Consider the following 22802-nt stretch of genomic DNA (forward strand, 5'->3'; position numbering starts at 1 on the left):
GAATAGACCCACTGATGCATTTAAATATGAAGAATGTAATGTTATTAATAATACCAGGTGTGTTGCAAATTTATGGCCCAAGTGAATGAAGATTATAATATGTTATCTTTTTCTACTCACTTAGGAATAATGCCAAAATGTGAAACGACGATACCTACGGATATATTTCATTTATAGATAATTTAATGAACGGATAATACCTAGGTACTCAGTCGTTAATAGTCGCAATATATTAGGAAAACTTCACACCAGAATACAACTTACAACATACCTAAGTACCTACCTAGTTACGAATACTAATATTGAAATAATATACGAAGGGTTTCTTAATAGTTTTGTGTGGTGCCTCTTTGGTCCATACTGCGGGTTCCAGGTTCGATTTCTAATGATGTCACAATATACCTACATATGTAAAAATCAAGCTTCGTTATCTATTATCTTTTGTGTGTTTCACTACTGCGATGAAACCTCGTGGCCAAATAGTAGTGTTAAAAAAGTAGTTAAGTACGTATAAAGATCGAATCAAAATATAAAAAAAATAAATACGCATACAAGAATTAAAAGTTATGATAGGCACTACCAATTCATAGTATAAAACATATTACGAATTAATAATATGGATTAATATAAATAATTAATACCCATCGGAAAATAAGGATAGCTTTTAAAAGAGCGAGACATCTGCGAATCCTTTTCTTAAAAACATTTATACATTAACGTGAGTAAAAACTTCACAATATCTTACATTTTAAATTGCACGTAATAACTTTTTAAACGGCACGAGAAATTTCCTACTTTCCCCTATTTAAAATTCGGAAAGAGTTTTCAACAAATGTCCTTACGCTACCAAAAAAATCTAACAAAAATACACTCTTCGTAATATACGTATAAGTGTCAAAATTCTTTGCATTTGTGTTTGAGTTGAGACTTTTTGAAAGCGCGGCCGTGTCCACCCTCATTTCTTATAAAAATGAAATAAAAGTCTTGAAAAATCATATCTTTTCCAAGGAACGATTTATACTGAAAGGGGAAGGTTGGCTATACTAACAAACGTTTTTATCTTTTACTTTTCGTGAGAGAGGATGTTTCAAATGACAATTTTCATTAGTGAGAGAACACTGCTCGACTGGTGATTTATTAAAAAAAAATAATATGATGGATACTTTAAATATTTTTATACGCTATAAAATGTTAATTCTACATTTTTTAAGACATAACGAAAGAGAATCTTATGTACTTGAAAGTGCTGCTTATAGCGAACTAAAAAACTAACAAACACTGGTTGTGAGTGACTTGATAATATAGAGTATATAATCTGTTTACTATTGCAATTATTACTTCAATTGAACCTAGATGTGAAGAGTCCCTCTCACTGTTTATCCTCGTGTACACCGAGTTGCAAAATTGATCGGCCCAACCGAAGGTCGGACAAACTTAAATTGCTTTTCCCTTTAAAATAAAACTATAATGTCACTCCTAGAAGGATGGAAAAAGTAAAAGGTTGAATTGTAAATACACTAGATGAATCAATGTATACTAATTTATAAAACTATTGATTAAGTACAATTTGACAAGTCATAACTTAAAAAGTTACCTAAAAAACACATACCTTCTAGTTTACTTTTTCGTACATTTTTCTGTTAGGTTAATGATAAACCCTACGAGATCATATATGCATGTTTATTTAAAAAAAAAAGTACGAATAAGTAGATAAATACAATTATTACAGTTTTTGGTAATAGTTAGAGCATATTATTATGTGCAACAACAGGGCAAATATTACATTGAAATACATATGTAGTTTCAAATGAGAAATGGCTGCTATTCAATCGTTAAACTCACTAGATCGGAGATCCATACTCTGAATCAAACAGATATTTGAAAAATAACATTTGTGATTTCTCCAAACACGGGACATGATCTCGTACCTACTTATTACATCAGGAAAAAGCACTTAATCACTACTTAACGGTAACTCATGTGACTTTTTGTATAAAGAAGAAAATAATAATATATTTAAGTGACATTTAATTGCAAAGTACCTATTAGTAAACCTACACTTGTCGTACATAATATATACATATTATTAATTTATCACGATTGTCTGAAATATTAAAGTTATTCTTAATACTGATACTAAAAATTACCTGCTTAACTAGGAAATATAACTTTTATTTAATAATTTAATTGACTAAAATAATATCACCAAATAAAGATACCAATATCATTTTCTCTGTCCATTCACACCAAAAAATACCGTATGGAAAATGTGAATGCAGAACTACAAATAGGTATAATGGATTGTAGTATTTTTTTCACGGTGCCATCTCAGTATGTATGTAGTATGTAAGTATATTTAATAAATAAAGGTTTTTTTATTACATCTACCCTATTGCTGCTTAATTTTACGTCTGAGAGTTTTAAGAAGTAAGTACCAACAGTGGGGTGACATTTCGCAGAAAAAAATTGCTGCCATTACTCACTCTGCTCTGCTTTTCTCCCAATTATTATTCTTTCGTCGCAAAACCGTTTAAATATTTGAAATTTTAAAATATTATCACTGCGGAGGGAACCGAGCAACTACACCCACATCTCATCTTGTCGTAAATTTTTTTTGAATTGGTTTACATATTCGTGTGTTTTAAAGGATAACATCAGTTTCCAATTTTACTACATATTCTGATAGAACTTATTCATAAACCCGCCTACATAGGATAACTCAAATTATGAACTAGAGAAAACGTACTCATCCGCTAATGTCAAAAATCTAAAAGCCCTCCCCAATCCATCTCCATTGAAAAACTTATGTGAAAATTTTCAACAACGAAAGATTCAAAAGATCAAACTTTTTAAATATTTCCCCAGAACAGTACTACAATTAATTAAATATACATGCAATCAAAGTATCATGTAATGCATTGTAAAGCATACCTTACTGCAAACTAATATGAGCACAATGGTTGGTATGGAGAATGCTGCATATAATTTTAGTCGATATAGGTATCTACATCTAACTTTTTATTTCAATTTTTGTTCAGTAGAATATCTCTGTAAAGGGTGGCGGTCACCAATTTTTAATGCACAAAATGAAAAAAAAAACTGATATTTAGCGGCTCCCGAAATTCGGCCGTCCTCGTGTTATAAACATTTTGTTCGTGTGAACAGGGCGGGTCTGCAGTGTGAACCGTTCGTTGGATTTTTTGTTGTTACTATTTTCTAATATAGTATATTCTTGAACATTTTTATTTGGTTCATAATAAAGGTAATTTGCGGCTGTTCTGTTAATGTAGTAAAAATATAACGGAAATAATATTAAAATATTTAAGTTTACAATTTTAACTTAATTAAAAAGAAAAGGTTGGCGAAAACTGAATATTTTATATATTATTTACATATTAATGTTATAAATATAGTTGACAAAGTAACTTCTTGATATACCTAGTTCTACATACTTTCAATAATAATATCAAACTTGGATTTCGTATACTCGATTGTGAGCTAATGTAAGTGATGATTATGATAAGTAGTGTCAACAAAATGTATAAGCTGCCTACTAAATAGGTATTTTGTACATACTTCATTGATTACTTGAGTACAATTAGATTATTTATATATTTTACTATACAAAAACCAAAAGTAAATAAGTATTGTGTGAACTCTTATATCCTTTGATAAAAATGGAGTGACATTTTCTTTATTATGATGAGTTTTTCTAAAACCGCCAATTTAAAAAATGAAATCTGCATAAAACAGAAGTTACCCGGGAACGGTCTTCCCTACTTTATCCCATTCTGCTAAATGTCCTTTTTAAAAAGGGGCAAAAATTTACAAAAAACATGAAAAATAAGAACCTTAAGTGACTGTCTACAGCCTATAAAAGCAGGGAAGTATTAGTACCTGAATTTATAATATTATTGATTTTTTTTAAACGCACACCATATCTTATGAGTAGCGATATATATTATAAGTTGTTATAATTTGGTTTTGAAATATATGCTCTATTAACTATCGATAATTTCCTTTTTTAGGTCAATATTAAAAAAATATATAATTAAATAATTTAAAGTAATAAAACTTGTAACAAAAAATATTCTTACTTGATTTTTTAACATTGGTAAAATTTTTTTAAAAATATTATGTCAATCATAATATTATTGGGAAACATTTTAATAATTCGGCCTATAATAATGTTTTTGAACAAGTTGGAAAATGGTGAAAAGTTATCACAGTTCATGAATATTGTATAAATTATGTTATTATTATCACAGATTTCAGGGTTGATTATCGATGAACATACAAATTTTTCAATACTTACATACATAGAAAAAGAGTTTTATGTGGTCAAAAATGGACTAAATATGTTATACTTATACGTATTTGTAGTGGCAATTATTAGGCAGAAACAAAAACTGTTAAAACAGTATAATATAAATATATATTCTAATTAATTTAAGTTGTGTACTCTATTTGAGTTTAACCCATTACAATTTAAATTCGAATTCCATCAAGTACCATCGGTCGATAGTATTAATAATATACATATTCGATGAAATACGTACATACCAGTGAATTAATTACTACATTGGGTAAGGTTACAATGTTGTAACCGAAAGGGTATGTTGTAGTTAATTTTTAATATTTTATCAGGTTTTTACAGTTATTTAACATTATTCTAAATGTAGAAGGGTATAAAAAGTACCTAGTCGATTTGCATAAGTGTGAAATAGGTATTGATTTTATATTTATGATATATAGGTACCTATACCGTATTTATTTGATGTTAGTTTTTCAACAATATACCTACCTAAAAACAAAAATTGTGCTAAAAATACAATGCCACAACACACAGAAGATTTGATCAGTGAATCTTGATGAAGTATTTATCATAGTATTGTCACTTTATATACCTAGATAAACATCTGAACTGAGGAATTAAAAACATTGAATAGTATTCAGTCATAGTTACTATTTTTAGACATGTATTTAGTTAGATTTACATATCTGGAAGATATTTTGAAAATTTGGTGGCAATAATAGTATGTAGGTATATCACGTAACAATAATATGAAAACGTATTTTGTAATCTTACGTCAGATAAAATTCAGCAAATATGGTACAACCTGAATGCAATAAGGGCTAGTTAAAAAATCGACTGCTTATTCCCGGCTTCGGAGCTTCTTGCGAAAAAAATTACACCTATTAGGGACGCGGCGCTAAAAGGGTTGGCAGTTTTTGGAGTTTTTATGCAGCACCATTACGAGGAGACCCTATATCAAAAAATTAATTGGGCGGAAGAAGTCGCTGGATGTATGAAATATAATTAATGTTCAGAAAATACTTTTATTATTTTTCAAAATATATTTTATTTTTGAAATTTCAAATTTTATGGGATCAAGTATGGCGTCGAAAAATATTATTACGTATATTATTTTCATACATTGCTAAATATACATTTTCCCTTACAAGGATCTTTACTGCAAAAGAACTAACGATTTTCTTTGTAATGCTAGATAATAGTAATTTAATAATAATTTAAATAAGTAATAAATTCGACAAAGAAAGACCGCCGCTATTCACGACATCAAAACGGTTACGAGTTTTTTTAGAATAGATACATAACTTCATGAAATCGAGAAAAGATGCGGAAATTCAATAAAATATATTAATTTTATTCTCCCTCTCCCAATGCTGTGGAAACGTATGTACTCTCTCCAGAAATTATCTTTATTTTGTTTATATCTAACTTGAGCGAGCTCCCGTTTCACTATGGACTAAAACGGTTCTCTAAAATTTAATATACACAATACATTGTAACTACATATTGTGACTATAAGATATGTGAACCCCTAAATGTTATTTCTTTGTTAGCAGTTAAACAAACCATTATAAAAATTCACAGTAACCACTGGAAAACTAAACTTAATGCAAAAGTTTTCTTTTCACTTGAGTTAATTTTTAATTAGTTTTTTTAAAATGTTAAATTAGTTATTTTAAATGAGTTAAATACCTACTATTTATTCTTTTCGCGTACCTAAGTAGTGTTTTTATAATATTATGGTTGAATAAAAATAATCAAAATGGGATTTTATTTATCGTGAAATCGCAATTTATCTTCTGAATCTTAATTAAACATTAAAAACTCAGCCAAATGAAAATACGAAAGAAAATAAAAAAGAAGGAGACAAAAAACAAAAAGATTTGTAATAAAAGAAAACGAGAGAACTTTTAAGTTTCTTTAAAAAAATAAATTTCTTAGCAGAAGTGCTCCAAAGGCATGCCAAATGGAATCAAGGTATTTTGTCGCATTTTTCGCCAATTATACAAACGAGTGCAAAAAGGATGGCGAATATTACTCGACGATTTATTGTTGCCGTGTAAAAGAAAGAGATAAAAACGTTGTTAAAGGTGTTTTATATAAATGTATTTTTTTACAGCGATATCAGTGATTATAAACCATTTTTTTATGTTTTTAAAATATATTAAGCTTTTATGTGATAGTACGAACATTATAATGCATAATAATAATTGATAATGGACGGTTGCAGAATATGCATTTTATGTAGTTCGAGCAAAGTTTAATTGAAATTATTTTCAAATTTCTGTTTACTTATGTATTTTAGCAGCTATTTTTTTATTACCCAACATGAAAAAATATGAGCAGTAGGTATATGCGTGATAGTTTAATTAAACCTTGTTTTTGTGAATTGATTTATAAATTCACAGGGTGGAAAAATTTATTATAGTTTTTTTATAGGTTTGTTTTCTTTTTTACAAGCTTATATCAAGATAGTTGTGTTTCTTGGCAAAAAGTCAACATCGCAAAACATCATAGGTATTACGATATCAAAACATAAATGTTTTTAATAATAAAAAAGTATAAGTAATGTATTATATAAAAGAATACCCATGTTGACAAAAATATGTATAATATACTTATAAGTGTGGTGTGGGTAATAGTGAATAAAAAATTTTCAAAGAAAATCATAATAAGAAATGGCAGAAGAATATTATATGTTTACAACTACTGAAAACCGCCCACAAGATTCTTTCTTATTAACGAGAAAGGCAAGAAAAAAAGTGAAGAAAATATCTTCGAATCTGAAATGAAATAAAAAAAAGTTCCTATTTTATTGTTGACTTTGAAAAATTCCGAATTATTTGTAAAATATTATTAAATATTACCTTTTTTGTTATTGTAATTTTAAAACACTATTTAATCAATAAGGTAGATAGACTCACTATACATTCGGCGAATTGTATGATCATTTTGTATGTACGGTTGGCCAAAGAGCTTTTTTTTCATTTGTTATACAATCTGTTGTCGATCTTGAATACCTCATGAATAGGTTTCCTTACAGCTTGTTGTATTTTCCTAACAAAAAGAGATGAATGTAAATTTGCTCAACCCAATAATTTGCTATGGATTCTAACACATATTAAAAAACCACTTGTGAATTTACCAAACCCGGTATTCGAACCCGATCTATAAGTGGGTACATTACCACCACTTAAACAAATAATTAAAAAAAACAAATAATATTATTATACTATGTTGGTGACCATTGAATGCCTTGTTTGTAAATAAAAAAGACTAAGATTATGTCATATCCAACTATATCGTATTTAGTAGGTACATACTTACGTCCTACGTTACTCTTGGGAAAAACGAGACAGGTATCTTGATAATAATTAAATAATAACTACAGTGGAAATCCCTCCTAACATAGGTACCTACGTCAAGAGATGAATTTAGCAAATAAAAAATTGATCATATTATACCTATGTCAATCCAATACTAGAGTAGGTGAGTGGGTATATAGATTTCGCTTTTGTTACCTATTTAAATCATTAAGTTTCCAACTGTGTTAATGTTTACAACACTAACCATCAGCTGGTGTGGATATCGAAGTATAAATATTTATTAAAATACCAACCTATATAATATGCGACATCTATCAATAATAACGGATATTTTTAATATTTGTGTAGGTATTTGGTAGTTCTGGATTCTGGAGCAACACTATACTCAGTCATATATTGTCACTATACTGTCAAGTCAGATGACGACATATTATATGAAGTTTTTTGTAATAATTATATCTATATAATATAATACTACTTACATATTGCCTAACAAATGGTAATTTTTTAACAAATCTACATAATATTATGATTTTTAGTATCTATGCTGATAATATAAGGAATTACCTACTCTGTATAATAAAATAAGTTGTATTACCCAGGTATTATCGTTTTTGCATACGCATTACGTAGGTGCCTAACCTATGTAAGTTAGTACAATATAATATACCTATGTAGTTACCTTCGTATGTATTTTTTACATCGGGCATCACACACCTTACGTAAACGTCGGAAGTCCATGTCCGAATGCAAAAATATTACTTTTTAGTAGATCGTTTGTGGGTATGTACCCATCTACTTTTTTTTTTAAAATAAATACTTACATAAGTAGGTACATTCAATTTAAATTTTGTATGGGTATTATTACGCAGGAATAGTATGTACAATACACGTATCCATCTACAACCTTCATGAATACTGCGCCGATAAATTTGCATTATTAATTATGAAAAGTTCATATTATGTAATCGTAATATTTATAAAAACAAAATTATGTAAGTAAATAACATGGGTACCTACCTATTTGTTTTGGTTACAATTAGACATGGATAATAATATAAATGATGTGAGTTTTTACTATTCCATAGTAATCATTTTTAGAACACGGATATTACCTTTTAGGATCTTTAGTCACTATGGTACATACCATACCTACAATTGGCACAGATTTGAGTTACTTCCGTATATATTGCATATTAAATTAACATTTAAAATGATCAAATAAAGTACTAAATTATAAACAATTAATTTGCAATGCATTGCAAAATTGTAAGTTTTTTACAATACGTTATTTTTTGTTGTTTATAACTACTAGTACTTAAAGACAAAAATTAATCATTTATCGTAAGTAAACAATTTGATCAGTTGTAGAATTTATATATATGTAGTTTAAAAAAATGTACAATAGATAATATTAAACGGTGTATCGTGATTATTAGCATAAATAATTGAAATAAATTTAACGTAGTTATATCAGCTAACTGAATGCTTAGCGTCTTACATATATTAAAATATGTATGTATGTATATGTAAAACATAATTTAACATTACCATTTTGATTAATTTTTTTTTCAAATTTATGCGAAATACGATCTATCAATAGTTATATAATTATTTTGTAAAAAATAAACTAAAACGATTTTTTTAAGGATTGAATGGCGCACGCGTCTAAATTCAAAACAATACGTTCGCGTTATTTTCGTTTTTTACACTTGATTGAGTACATTTTGCATCGATAAAGCAACGTGCGGCCTTTTTTCACTGCCTGCATAATGAAACGGTTAACTCTTCAATATTTTTTAGTCTTTTTATAAACTTTTTTTAGTATAGCGGGTGCTTTTTACGAAAGCTTCTTTTGCATTGAGTTGATAAATTCACAGTATTACAATCGGAGAAATTGACGTTTATTTTTATGCATCCATAATTTATTATTTTTGGTATGGATTACTTAAATATTTATAATCATTTATCGCATAGTTTACCCAAATAAGTATTTTTTAATATGGACTTCCATACCAAGAGTCATATTATTATTAACTTATTTATTTGTGTTAAACCACAAGTGAATTTAGTTGGAAGACCTTGATTGCTGCAGTAGTTGGAGTGCATAATACTAAGGCGATGGAGAGTGCTAGCCGTAGAGCGTAAATATAGGGAGTAGGCATGTTTATTGGAGGAGCCCACAGAACAGATTAATACTTTGGACGCTGAAGACACACAGGCGGCCGATCGATGTAATTAACGTGAATTTTATATTGGTAATTAAACAGTCACTATCTAGTCAGCAGCGAATGAGTAATGAGTAAAAAAATTCAGATAGGCTATACTCCAATACACTATATTTTGACGCAGTGTTTTGAATGTGTGAGTGTCCTATGAAAATGAGCCACACATTAAAGACGTGTGCTAATATATGATGCAATCTTCAAATGCACCAATGATGAATGAGCGTCAGTGCATAAACCGAGAGCAGTCGTCAGAACGAATCTATCGAATGTATCACATATTCTTCTACACTCAAGATTGGTTGCTTATTACTCCACGCCTGTTAGGAATTTCAGTTTCCTTTAATTCTGTGTTCCCTTGAAGAGACCAGGATGTCAGTTCGGTTGTAGTGGCGACGATGATTATAAATGAATTTAGTATTCAGAAAAGAGAACAAAATAGTTTTATTACGTATGTATTAAAGTTGACTTTAAAAGACGTTGAAACGTTGTCTGAAAAACGTTAAAACATTGAAACAATCAAAAATTACAAATTTCATCAATTATAAATTACAATATAAAAGCTAATAAAAAACGCACTACAATTGTATCGACGTGACCATATTATATTCCGCGAGCTTTTACGAGCGGCTGCGTTTCTTTCGGACGTACTTTGAATAAATGTAAAAAAATGCAACAAAAGAAACAAAAGAATCAAAAAGTACTGAGCCGAAAAAACAATTGCGCCGAGCATATGTTAGTTTTTTTTTTACATTAAATGTTGTATCTACTCACCAACGTATCTATCTATACATGCCATGTAGATAAGTGAAACAACGATTTAATACAAATTAAGTCAAATAAAATTAAGGTATCTTCACGAATAAAATAATTCTTTATACATCTAATTCAATCATATGCTTCGAAATTATTACGCATTTTATAATAAATTAGGTATATTTTCTGTTTTGTGTGAAATAAATATTAAACAAAACCTATCTATGTAAAAATAACAGGTTTACAAAACACTTTTAAATGTAATTCAGTTTCCTAAGTTTTATCAGGATTGTGTTGTTAAATAATTACGAATAAGTATGCTGTAACCTTAGCAATGATTTCTAATCAAATATATGTAATGTATTTTTTAATTACCCTCCACTAGCTTAATTGTAAGTATTTAAATTCGAAATTAATTGTCTAACATCACAATAGCATGTTAAGTCACTTTTGGTTTATTTCTTCAGATCGTAAGCATCTTGTATTTTTTATCAGATTAATTTGTACACTTACTTTAGTAGGTATATAATATATTATGTAGGTATGTACCTACGGATCTTACAACTTATAATGTTATTTTTGCTGTACAAATAAAAATAATGAAATATATATACTTATACCTAATAAACCTAATATTATGTTGTTAGTAAATATTATGATAATGGATTTATGCTGCTTTTATCGATAGTCGATAAGTCGATATACCACGATAAGTAATAAAAATTGTCCTGTATTCAGTACCGACAATATAACAGGAAAATTGATTATTAGAGGAAGTGGTTTTAAATTTCATAAGAGCAAAATTAATTTTAAAACTATTAATATACTGAATTAACTCACCTTGTAGTTAATTTTTATAAACGACTAATACCCGAGCGGCAAACAGACCCGACGAACCTCTTCTCTAATCAAACTGTATTTTTCGAAAATAAATTTTAATGAAATTGGAAATTATTTTGAATAACTTACGTGTTTTATTTTAGGCAGATAGTATGATATTTTACATCATCATATATTATATGATGAGAACATAAGTGAAATAACATATAAGAATTGTATTTAATATACTATAATTTATTTTTCAAGTAGAAAACAATCAAACGCTGTCACATTGATAATTGAGTAACTACGAGTAGGTAACTGCTTAGGTATAAAAAATAAATATTGATTACTACTATCTATGTTGAAATCAATAAATTCGTTTGAGAATGGCTACAATATTATTTTATGGCTAGCTGTATAGGTATATTAGCACAGTTTTGAAATATGATGTCATCGAATCTGTTTTCCGCCGAATCTGCCGTTTGGAAGATAACAATACACATTGAAACAGGTTCCAACTCACTCGTTGAAGAGTGGACCAGCATTCCTCGAGCGTCCTCTCCGAGATCGAAGAGTTGGATCGCGATTGCTGCACCACCAGTAAAGGAGCCCATCACCAAAAGCACCAATCACCATAATCCAGAGCAAAAAAGGCAGCAGGGAAAAGGGACACAATTTTTTGTTAGTAATTTATTTAATTATTTTACAAAACGATAATAATAATTGTAAATGATCTATTTAGACAAGAATTTTATTAATAGGTAAGACTGAAAAATATTCCTAATAAAATAAATAATAAATATTGGTAAAGTAAATGATGTGTAATAAAAATAAAAATAAAAACAACGTAGACGTCAGTAAAACTATTTTTTTAATGAGATTCTTTATATTGCGTATACCTATTAGTTTAAATCCACATACTTTTTGAAAAATTTTATCTAGGGAGTAGGATTGAAATCCGTAACTCAATCATTATTATATAAATAAAAGTGATTGGTTATCTAGTTTTTAATCTCAATTAACTTTAAATATAATTTTAAAGTACTTTAATAGGTATATAAAATATAAACAAAAATAAAATTATTGAATTTGTGAAAATTGTTAGTAGGTAAATACTCAACATTAACCAAAATTATTTAACAGACAATTAAATACAACAACAAAAAATAGACGTCTCCCTGGATTTATTGATGATACAAGCGACATATTAATCTAAGTCTAGTCATTTGTGTGACTTATATTTTATTTTATCATGCAAACATTAAAATAAAAGGCTATCGTTTACCTATAAATATAAAAAGCATTATAAATGATTTAAAAAAAAACAATTGCAAAATATATATTAATATAAAGCATGGTAAAATTAATGTATTGAAATATGTTGAATGCCATGCGGAATATGCACCTACAAACACACTTACACAAAAATCTAAAGCAATAAACAATTTAAAATGCAAATGTGACAAAAGAGATGTTTAACTAAAAAAGATATGTGCAGTTCAAAATTACAGACAATTTGATGTAAATAACTGATTATTTCTTGCACGCGAACAAATTATTTGTACAGCGTTTTTCTTTTATTTTACAAAAATTCTGTGATTAAAGTTTTTATGCCGATTCAATCGTATGCTTATCAGAAGTTTAGGGTCAAAATGGCATCACAATTTTTTGAGTAGTGAGAAAAGTATATTTTAATATAAACTTTATACAATTAAAAAGTTTATAGTACATATATAATTTATTTACAAAAACGTACACTTATTGGTTATTCATGAAGTCACCACAAAGAAAATCGAATAAAAAATAAGGAAAATATTGAAATATTATATTTTCACTTACAAACATAGGTACCATACCATTTTTAGGTTATAAACATTTTTGAATCACTGAATTTTCCACATTGATATGATATCGGTTTATGTATTATAGGGATAGTTTGTCTTTGAAGATGGAAATGGAATTTATTTGGTAGATTAAAATTTTTACTTACTTTTAAAAGATTGTAAGAATTCATATACTTACTTATAAGTACATATTTATGTTTTATGTATAATATCTAAACTGGAATGTGATAAGAATATCGTAAGAATGTGAAGAACGACATAGCAATCGACCAATTAACCAGTCGGTAAATGTATAAATCAAAATAATTGTATCAATCTCTTCTTACATTCATTATATCATTATAGCATAGGTTGCTTTGCAGTAGTTACATAATATTAGTGTAGTGCGATTTATATGTGCTGCGATAAACTCCTACATTATTTCATAATGTAAAATAATATGACATAAAAACATATTTTCCCAAAAACGGTAGAAATGAGTATATATTACCATTTATATATTAGGTATCTAGTAGAAAAAATATTTAGGTACCTACTATAAATATTAATTTTCATTTTGTTGTGATCAGTTAGTTTATTACGGAAAAACCGAAATATGCACATTATGCCACTCAAACACAAAAGAGTCCACCCGCAATCGCATGGAATTTATATTGAATAAGTTGCCCGATCTTAAAAGTCAACGCATGCTACTGGTACAGTATCTACATATTTATTTAGGAAAATGATTATACCTACATTACTGTTATTAGTAATTCTATATTCTACAGATTTATAAGGAAATCATAATAATTTTAATGGTGTCAAAAAATGCATACTTGATAATATGAAACAGGCAACACTAAAAATGTGTTTTTTGTATATTATGTATTATTATGTCGTGCATGTTCTAATCAAAATTTACAAACGGTGCACTGTTATACTTAAATAATAATAACAGACGAAACGTGTCTTTATCATACGAATATTTAGTTTTGGTATGCCATTGCTTAACAAAACATGCATTTGAAGCAAGTCATCGGAAAATGACATTAGTTTTAAATTTTGAATTTACCAAAGCAAATGGCACAAGCGACCTCTCGCTCATTGAGGAGTCCGCGGATGGAGACTGCTGCTGTTGTCCCGTTCCAATCCATTGACAGCGTGGTAAGAGAGAAAGAGAGGCAATTTTGTTAGTTTTGATGCGGAAAAGTCTTGTATATCTTTTTAATATTGCCATGGAAAATCATATAAAAAACTGAAAAAGAGTATGTCAAATAAGCAGTCTATATGTTTGTATAATATCTATAATACAATAAAACAGTTATTTGTGTATTAACTGAAAAACTAATCGGTAGGTACGATGCTATAACACTAATACAAGAAACTTACAAAAAATGAAGCTGTGTTTAAAAAAATAGGGAAAAAAATAGTTCTGTACCGCTTACAGAAACGTTGAAATTTAAACATAATTAAGTAAATCTTAATGGTCACGAAACGTACTTTTGTAGTCCAATACTTAACTGGAAAATATTTATTTTTAAAAGATTCATTATAATAGGTACCTACATACCAGCAATATTAATTTCACCTAGTAAAAAATATGCTCTCTCCAGTTAATAAACTTTCTTACGTCAAAGGCGCGAGGATGTACTTAGTTATATTAGAAAAAATAATATAACTAGGTACCTATGTATATAGGTATCCAAGTATATTTTATTTTTCATCATATAAATAGATACACTAATCTAATGACTAAATGAAATCTAAGACTAATGTATTATATAATTTTATATGTAAGTAATCACATAAATAAATTTTGTTTTGGATCTGCTAGGGAAAGTATAGGTTCATTTTACTTATTCATTATTACTAAATCAGGCGACAATTCATATCATTATAATATGTATTCATATTATCAAAGCCAATGTGGGTACTGCATCGTCAAACATGTACAATAAAGGCTCTTAAATTATTATATTATGTTTACTAATAAAAAGAGATTTAAACCTCTTCAGGTTTGTTTTCCACGTACTTATCGTTAATCGAATAATTATATTTTTAATCGACTATTTATTTGATGATTTTTTTTCTAAAAAATAATGACATATATTAATAATAAGACAATGAGACACATACTAGGTATTCAGTGAGTTGGTGTGTAGTAAGTACTAGGTAGGTAGGTGGGTAGGGACATGTAAGTTGAAGATTAATTAGCAACAAGCAACTTACATATTTCAAAAAAAATATCGATCTGCTTATTTTTTAATCATAGTTTCAATCTTTTCTATAAAATTATTTTTTGCTTTTTTTTCTATCTTGTTTTTTTATCTAGTTCATTTACTTGTACATTTATTCTAATTGTCATGTTGTGAACGTCTTGAATTAATAATTTGTTATGTGCTCAATGTGTCTTTTTTTTTAAATAAATAAATAAATTAAGTTTATAATTGATCACGTGTGAAATAGGTACATAATTTTAATATACTCGCGTAATTTTTTTAACAGATGTTCGTTGTAAGACATATTTAAAAGTTGGCTGGCATTTAAATCTATTAGGTACATCAAATTATAATAATGGGTATATTAAAAATATAATATTTAGGGTTATATTTACATGCCTACTACATTTATTTTTTGAGAGTGTATCAAATAAAATGACTGCGTATATAATATATTATTTTATCGGGTAGTACAATTAGCCCAATTTAATTATATTATTTTTATCAAAATTCATATTTACATGGTGTGAAAGTGTTACTTTTTTCAAAAATTAAAAAAAATATCCCTTTTAAAAATAACTAACTACACGAGAGCTAACTGTTCCGCACTTAAATTTGAAAGCTGTTATTAATTTAAAAAAAATCCCTTTCGCACCGCGACAAATGTAGCCTTGTTGAAAACCTGTTTTGAAAACAATCGCTTCAAAATTGTACAAAAAATAGGATATCCGATTTTTTTCGCGTGCAATTTTATAGTATTGAATAGATGAAAGTTATTATATCCTTATATTGTACAGATTGTATCAAACCAATTGCATTGTTCGTAAGATTTAAATTAAAGGGGTGAAAAGTTGAATAGAATATGCAATAATTATTTAAGACAATAATTGAATTTTGAAATAACAGTTGTAAAAATCATGTTATTCTAATGTAGTTAAAAAGTTAGTATTTTAACCTGTAGGTATTGATATTAAAATATGTTAAGATACTATAATAATTAAAACTACACCTAAATAGTACGTGGAGCAAAAGTAATATATTACGAAGGTACCAAGAAATATCTAAACATATTTATATTTTTAAAAAGTCAATTGTATTAACTGAAAGATTTTAGTTTATGCATATTATCAAAATAATACCAAAATGTTAATGATTTTTCTTAAACCAGTGATAAATAAGTATGTATATCATTTTTATAATATTAACTCTGTTACCCTAAATACAAATTCCAATTACAAATATTAATTAAAACCAATTTTTCAGTGAATTCATGTATCAAGCGACCCTTTTCATAGGACATTGAGATTACTGAGATCGATGTTTTGTCCGAAGACATTGAAAATCATCCAGGCAAATCTTTACATATAAGAGAAACTGAAGCTGATTAATTTTGCTGCAGATCATTTTGCTTAGCAGAATACGTGTTCGGCCATATCCGGATACCACGAAGCGCCTCCAAGAATCCCTGTCGCCCGCCAGTCGAAGAGAAGAAGAAAAAGAATACGTGTAGGTATTTCTACCGTCAAATTTATTTCTAGGGGTGCATTTAGATAAAAACGCTTTTATTAGTAATATATGTTTAAATTAAGTTTTTTTATAACTAACCATTATTATTTTGGTCAACAATCACGTAACATTGTAAATAAGTCCCTACGTCAATCACGCAACTCTTTTTTAATTTCTACATTCTATAAAATACCGGATTAATAATGTTTGTTATTCGATCAGCAGATAATCTAGCAAATATTCTAACAATTATTGGCGCAATTGAGAGGTTCTAGCGAGGTTTAGATCTGGTGCTAAGAGATTTTTTCGTAGACCCTATTTGGGAAACTTTACGCAAGTAGGTAGGTAACTAAAGCTTGACATCAATATCATATCACAATTTTGTATTCACATATAGAGAAAGAGAGAGATTTTTATCATAAAAATTGTTGTGTTTTTGTAAATTAAATTAATTATTTTCACTCAAGGTGATTCACTCAAATTAATCGTGGATCGATACTTTTTCTTGTTAATATAATATATGTAAATCCGATTGGAATGTACACTTAATACATTTAAAAGTAAATATTGATTATTCATTTTTAAATGTCGCTTTATCTATAAGTAGGTAGATACATGGCGAATTCAATTCATGGCTGGTAAATAAGAAGAAATTATGGTACTGTTCGGTTATCAGGAATACAGAGGAAAACACATTTTGAAAATACCCGATATACTGGATTATTTGTTAGTTTGGGTTAGTTTAGGTTAGGTTAGGTTGGGTTAGGTTAGGTTTGGTTAGGTTAAACTAACAAATAATCCAGTTTATCGGCAATTTTCAAAATGTGTTTTCCGCTGTATTCCTGATAACCGAACAGTACCGAAATAATTATTATCCTAAGTATTAAAATCATAAATAAAATTAATTTTATAGGTGGGTACTTAAAAAAGTGCATGAAATACTGCATACTTAGTTTGGGTAGATGTAGAGTGGTTATGGTAGGTACTTATCAGAAACAATCTGTTATTGCATTTCATCATACCTTTGATAATATAAGTAATAATAAAACAAAGCTAATAATAATTATAATGTATGCAACATCGTTCATGAGAACAGATTCCCGTTGACATTTTATTGTTTCAAAGTTGCCACCCTTTATTTTAAAGTTGACAAAGAAATTTGAAAAAAAAATAAACGTCAAAACGGATACGTAGAAATGCTTACCTATTATTAGATTCGTCAACCGTTCTCTACCGGTAAGGGATCATTATAGCTCTTCTCAAACTGTACTATTATTTTGTGTCAGATATTTTGAAATAAGTATAATTTATTCTGTAATTATATCAAACATTATATCTTTTATAAGCTCTAAAATACAAAAAATTACACGAACACTAGTTATTTCATGTTAAAAGGATTATCGCTTTATATAAACATTATATATATATACGTCAGTCTGTTAAGTTTAGCCTACAAAACATTATTACATTTTTCTCTACAATATGACTTGATATTTATAGGGAATGCCATGTACCTACCTGTATAATAATTAGGTACTTATATATTATATATAATTGAATGATAGAATTCTCGCGTCCAAAACTCTTGTTCTCTAATTTGAAAGCTGTGACAATTCTAAATGGCTCAAGTCTTAGTGATGTTTAAATTTAAATACGTGTGTTGAATTTTGTCAAAAATTTACCAAGATATCTTGTACTATGACGTAAATGCCCATATAATCTGTTGATGCGATTACGATAATTAACGTATTTTAAGATAATTAAGAAATTTGGTAAAATTAATGTTCTGCATATATTATTCCGTTTGAGTTTTGTATGCATCTAATTTTTATATTTACTCTTTGTACTGTTTTAATACTATTATTTCCTTGTTTTTAAATGCCATGTTGTGAACGTCTTGAATTTATAATTTGTAAATTTCACTATGTATATGCAAAGAAATAAATTTGAATTTGATTTTAAAGATATTTTATTAAACTGAGCATTAATATCATGTGTGGGTATTATGAGTGGTCATTGTCATATTTATGCATTAATTATGACACCTTAGGTGAGACTTATCAAAAGATAAAAAAATTAACGGTATAATATAATATAATTATATAGGTATAATAAAAAAAATCGGTGTGTGTACTTATATACGCGCGTTAAAAGTTACTTAAAGTACTTCTTTGGCATAACAAAACAATTACCTGAGTCTATTAATATTACAGTGGATTAGGTTGATGAAAACGTACGCGATTTATCTGTGCCTCATATAGCACATGATAATTGTAAGTTAATTTTTGTATTGTGCCAAAACTCATCTTTGCCATACAGCGGTTATAATCGATTCAGAAGTGCCCATGATGAATAATTAAAAAATCAAATTTTAATATATTTTTTGAATTATTTACCAACTCAACATTCACAGAATTTATTTATTTATTGATATATAATTTTACTCATAAACAATACTTACATAAATATAGCCTCAAATCTTTACAATGAAAAATAAATATACACTCCAATATAAATAAAGTTGTATGAATATAAATTAACAGTGTATAATGTTAGTCTCCAGAAATTTGTTTATAAATATATTTATATATATATATATATATATATATATATCTCTATTATGACACAATATTGGTTACATTAACAACACGTGCTGTTTACTTGGTTGTATTGAACGACTAACTAAATGATACTAAGCGCATGCGCATCTACCCTTGAGACCGAAATGAATATAATCATAATAATAAATTATGTGTTGCATCGGCGCGCGCAACTTCCGTCACACGCCAAATGTGTTACATCGGGGCGCGCAACTTCGTCACATGCCAAAAATACACTCTGATCTGTTTTCCCAAAGTGCCAAAAGAAGTATAACTTCAAAACGTAAAAAATTATTTTTATGTTTATAATATTAACAGTTTCTGAAACAATGAATTAACCCTTTAAGCTGAAGTGCATTATTTTTTTGTTTTAGATTATTAAACAAACATTGCCGCTACAATAAGGCCGACCGGAAGGGGTGAGATTCTTGCTCGCCTTTTGTTTGTTTTTTATCTACCTTGATTGCGTTACATGGGAACATTGCAATTTTATTTTTTTCAATACGTGTAAACTGACAATTTTCAAAACAGGTTTATTTATCACCCTTGTGGTGTTATTATTGCTTGATTAAATAGAGAGCATGCATATCCTCATGGTAAGTTAAAAACCTATACCTATTACCAAATATAATATTTATTTTATTTAAAAAATCGATAATCGTATCTAGTGCAAATATTTATCTATTACCAAAGTATTTTGAAGATTAATTATTAAAAGAGTTTAATTAATAAAAATGACTATCAAATACCTACATATTATTATTAGATAATAATAACAACATATATATACCTATTTACTAGTTAAACGCCTTCGTTTATATTTAGTTGTCAATTAATATATACTATGATATTTAAAACTATATTTATTAATTTATTATTTTTCAACAAAAACTATATAAACTATATATAGCGTGAACATAATATAACACGTAATTCGAAACTATAACGAAAGTTCTCGTAAAATAGTTTTGATTTATATTTAAGTAGGTACCCACGTAATTATAAATAATTACTTAAGTTAATTAATTAATTAAGTTAAATTAAGGGCTTGTTTACACAGGCTTAGAATTAATCATTAGTACTCGCTACTTGCACTAATACTGACAACATTCCTAATACTAACGCTTATTACTAATTCGGCCTACTTATACGTGTTGGTATTAGTGAGAGTAGTGAGTACTAATGGTTAGCACTAAGCCAGTGTAAATAAACCGCAAATCTAAGCATGGTAATAAAATTGACACTTAAATTGATTATTTTTTCATATTATATTTATCTCAACAATACATAATCTAACATAAGTACATAATTTTGAAAAATACTTCTGAGAAAATATATTATTACCAATAGAAAAAAATCTTTTTGATTACCCGTGCCCATTGTCCATTATGCTACAAGGTGAGCAGGTATTAAAGGCCAATAGTAATTTGTCGTAATTAGTATGTCACCTTGTAGTATAGTGGACAATGCGCACGGGGCGTAAACCCAAGATATGCAGGTTCGACTCCTGCCGGGTGTTTTCCTTTTTTCAAAAAGATTTTTTCTATTGGTTGTAATATATTTCCTCAGAAGTGTTTGTCAAAATTATGTATGTTCAATAATTAGGATGGTACATTCTTAAATCTTGTGAATTATTCATTGAATAAAAGAAATTAATTAAAAATACATAATCTATCGTGATAATATAATTTGTAAGTAATTAATAACCAGTAAAAGTTTTTCAAAAATCAATCGAGCGTTGACTCACCGACGTAAGGTTTGTTTACATTCTAATTTTACTCTACGTCATTCATTTTTAAGTATCTCACATCCCAGCACCTATTGGAACCCCGAAAGGGTTATTTTTTCGAAGATTCGTGTTTGCTTCATTCAACCCTCTAAAGGTTACCGAATTTTATTTTTAACAAGTTTTTTCGGTCTCTTCTTTTTAAAGGTCCGTTGAAAGAAACCGGATATGCGGCATATCTTTTTTTAGGGTCTAAAATTATTTCCCTGCTCGCCTTTGTTCCTACCTGGGATCCTGTTCCGAAGCCCCTGGCCATATGTGTTGAGATTTGGGCACAAGGTATTCTAAAAGACTCAAACGAAGGGTCAACTTAGTGCTTAGGCAAACTTTGCCACGGAGAGACCACGTATTGGTTTTTTGATCGAAATTTTGACAATTGATTTTTGTATTAGAAACGTACGTTATGTAGAAGTGATAATCAAGTCATTATCTTATAAGTACTATAACGTTTGATAATGGTGTAGTAAGAAAGCAAAACGCGTGTCGTATGAAAAGCAGAAAGATATAGTATATTACGGGGAAAACTCAAAGTGAAATTAACATTGCATTTATTACTTGTGTTTATGTATATAATATTACCAAATAATTATATAATCTCAAAACAAAGGAAATCATGATGATCTTAAATGTGTTTCTGTGACATTTGAAATAATAAAATTATGTTGTTGCATTGTTACTTTTCTCGTGATAAAAAAATGATATAATTTTAACAGCTCTAACTAATTAAAAAAAATCTTGCTAATGTGTATGTAATAATTAGCATACATAACTAGATGTTACATTATTTCAAGTTATCTCTATTTATCAAATTATAGATTTTTTACAAATGTGTGAACAGTTGCTGCATCTAAATTTTAAAAGGATATAGATTAACATAATTTGTAATTTGAAATTTTAACGATAGTAAAAGTTAACTTTAATCAGATAATTTATCTGATATCAGAGTGGAATTTCTTTCAATAAAAGTAACCATGGATACAACATAATGGCAAGTATGTCATTAATTAGTTTAAACAGTGTGGTTTATATTACTGTGTTGCCAGTGCTATGATTTTTAAATTAACTTACATTTTTCAAAATAAAAAGAACCATTTTACTGAAGACGTAAATAAATACTTTGAAAACTAAAAAAGTTAATACTATAATCTTAATTAAATTATATTAGAACACAACTAATATAAACGAAACCTTGAAAAACTATGTTAGAAGATAGGTCAGTATAATATCGGTTAAGTTTTTGTCAAATAAAAATAAATAAAAATGTCCAACGGAATTTAAATCGCACTTATAAAATACTACTAACGCGTAAATATTTTCTGTGAAGTAGCAGTTGGGTAAAATTTTTATGGTACCTATACATCAAAACAAAGACAAACTTTACTATAAACATCCCTTGCGAAGTGAGTCTATCCAGCGGCAGA

At 28.1% G+C, this 22802-nt stretch overlaps 1 protein-coding gene across 1 annotated transcript in view; it reads right to left on the minus strand.

Annotated features, from left to right (window-relative positions):
• Positions 1-22802, minus strand: part of dati (zinc finger protein datilografo) — a 129425-nt gene that overhangs the window by 104716 nt on the left and 1907 nt on the right. Inside the window, exons 2-3 of the mRNA XM_085953613.1 lie at positions 14343-14412; positions 11968-12033 (exon numbers count right to left, since the gene is read on the minus strand). Coding sequence (XP_085809739.1) covers positions 11968-12033; positions 14343-14412 — 136 coding nt within the window. The remainder of the gene's footprint in view (positions 1-11967; positions 12034-14342; positions 14413-22802) is intronic.

The sequence above is a fragment of the Rhyacophila brunnea genome, unplaced genomic scaffold (genome assembly GCF_057557595.1).
Source record: "Rhyacophila brunnea isolate RB1 unplaced genomic scaffold, BYU_Rbru_1.0 scaffold_4, whole genome shotgun sequence".
Lineage (NCBI taxonomy): Eukaryota > Metazoa > Arthropoda > Insecta > Trichoptera > Rhyacophilidae > Rhyacophila > Rhyacophila brunnea.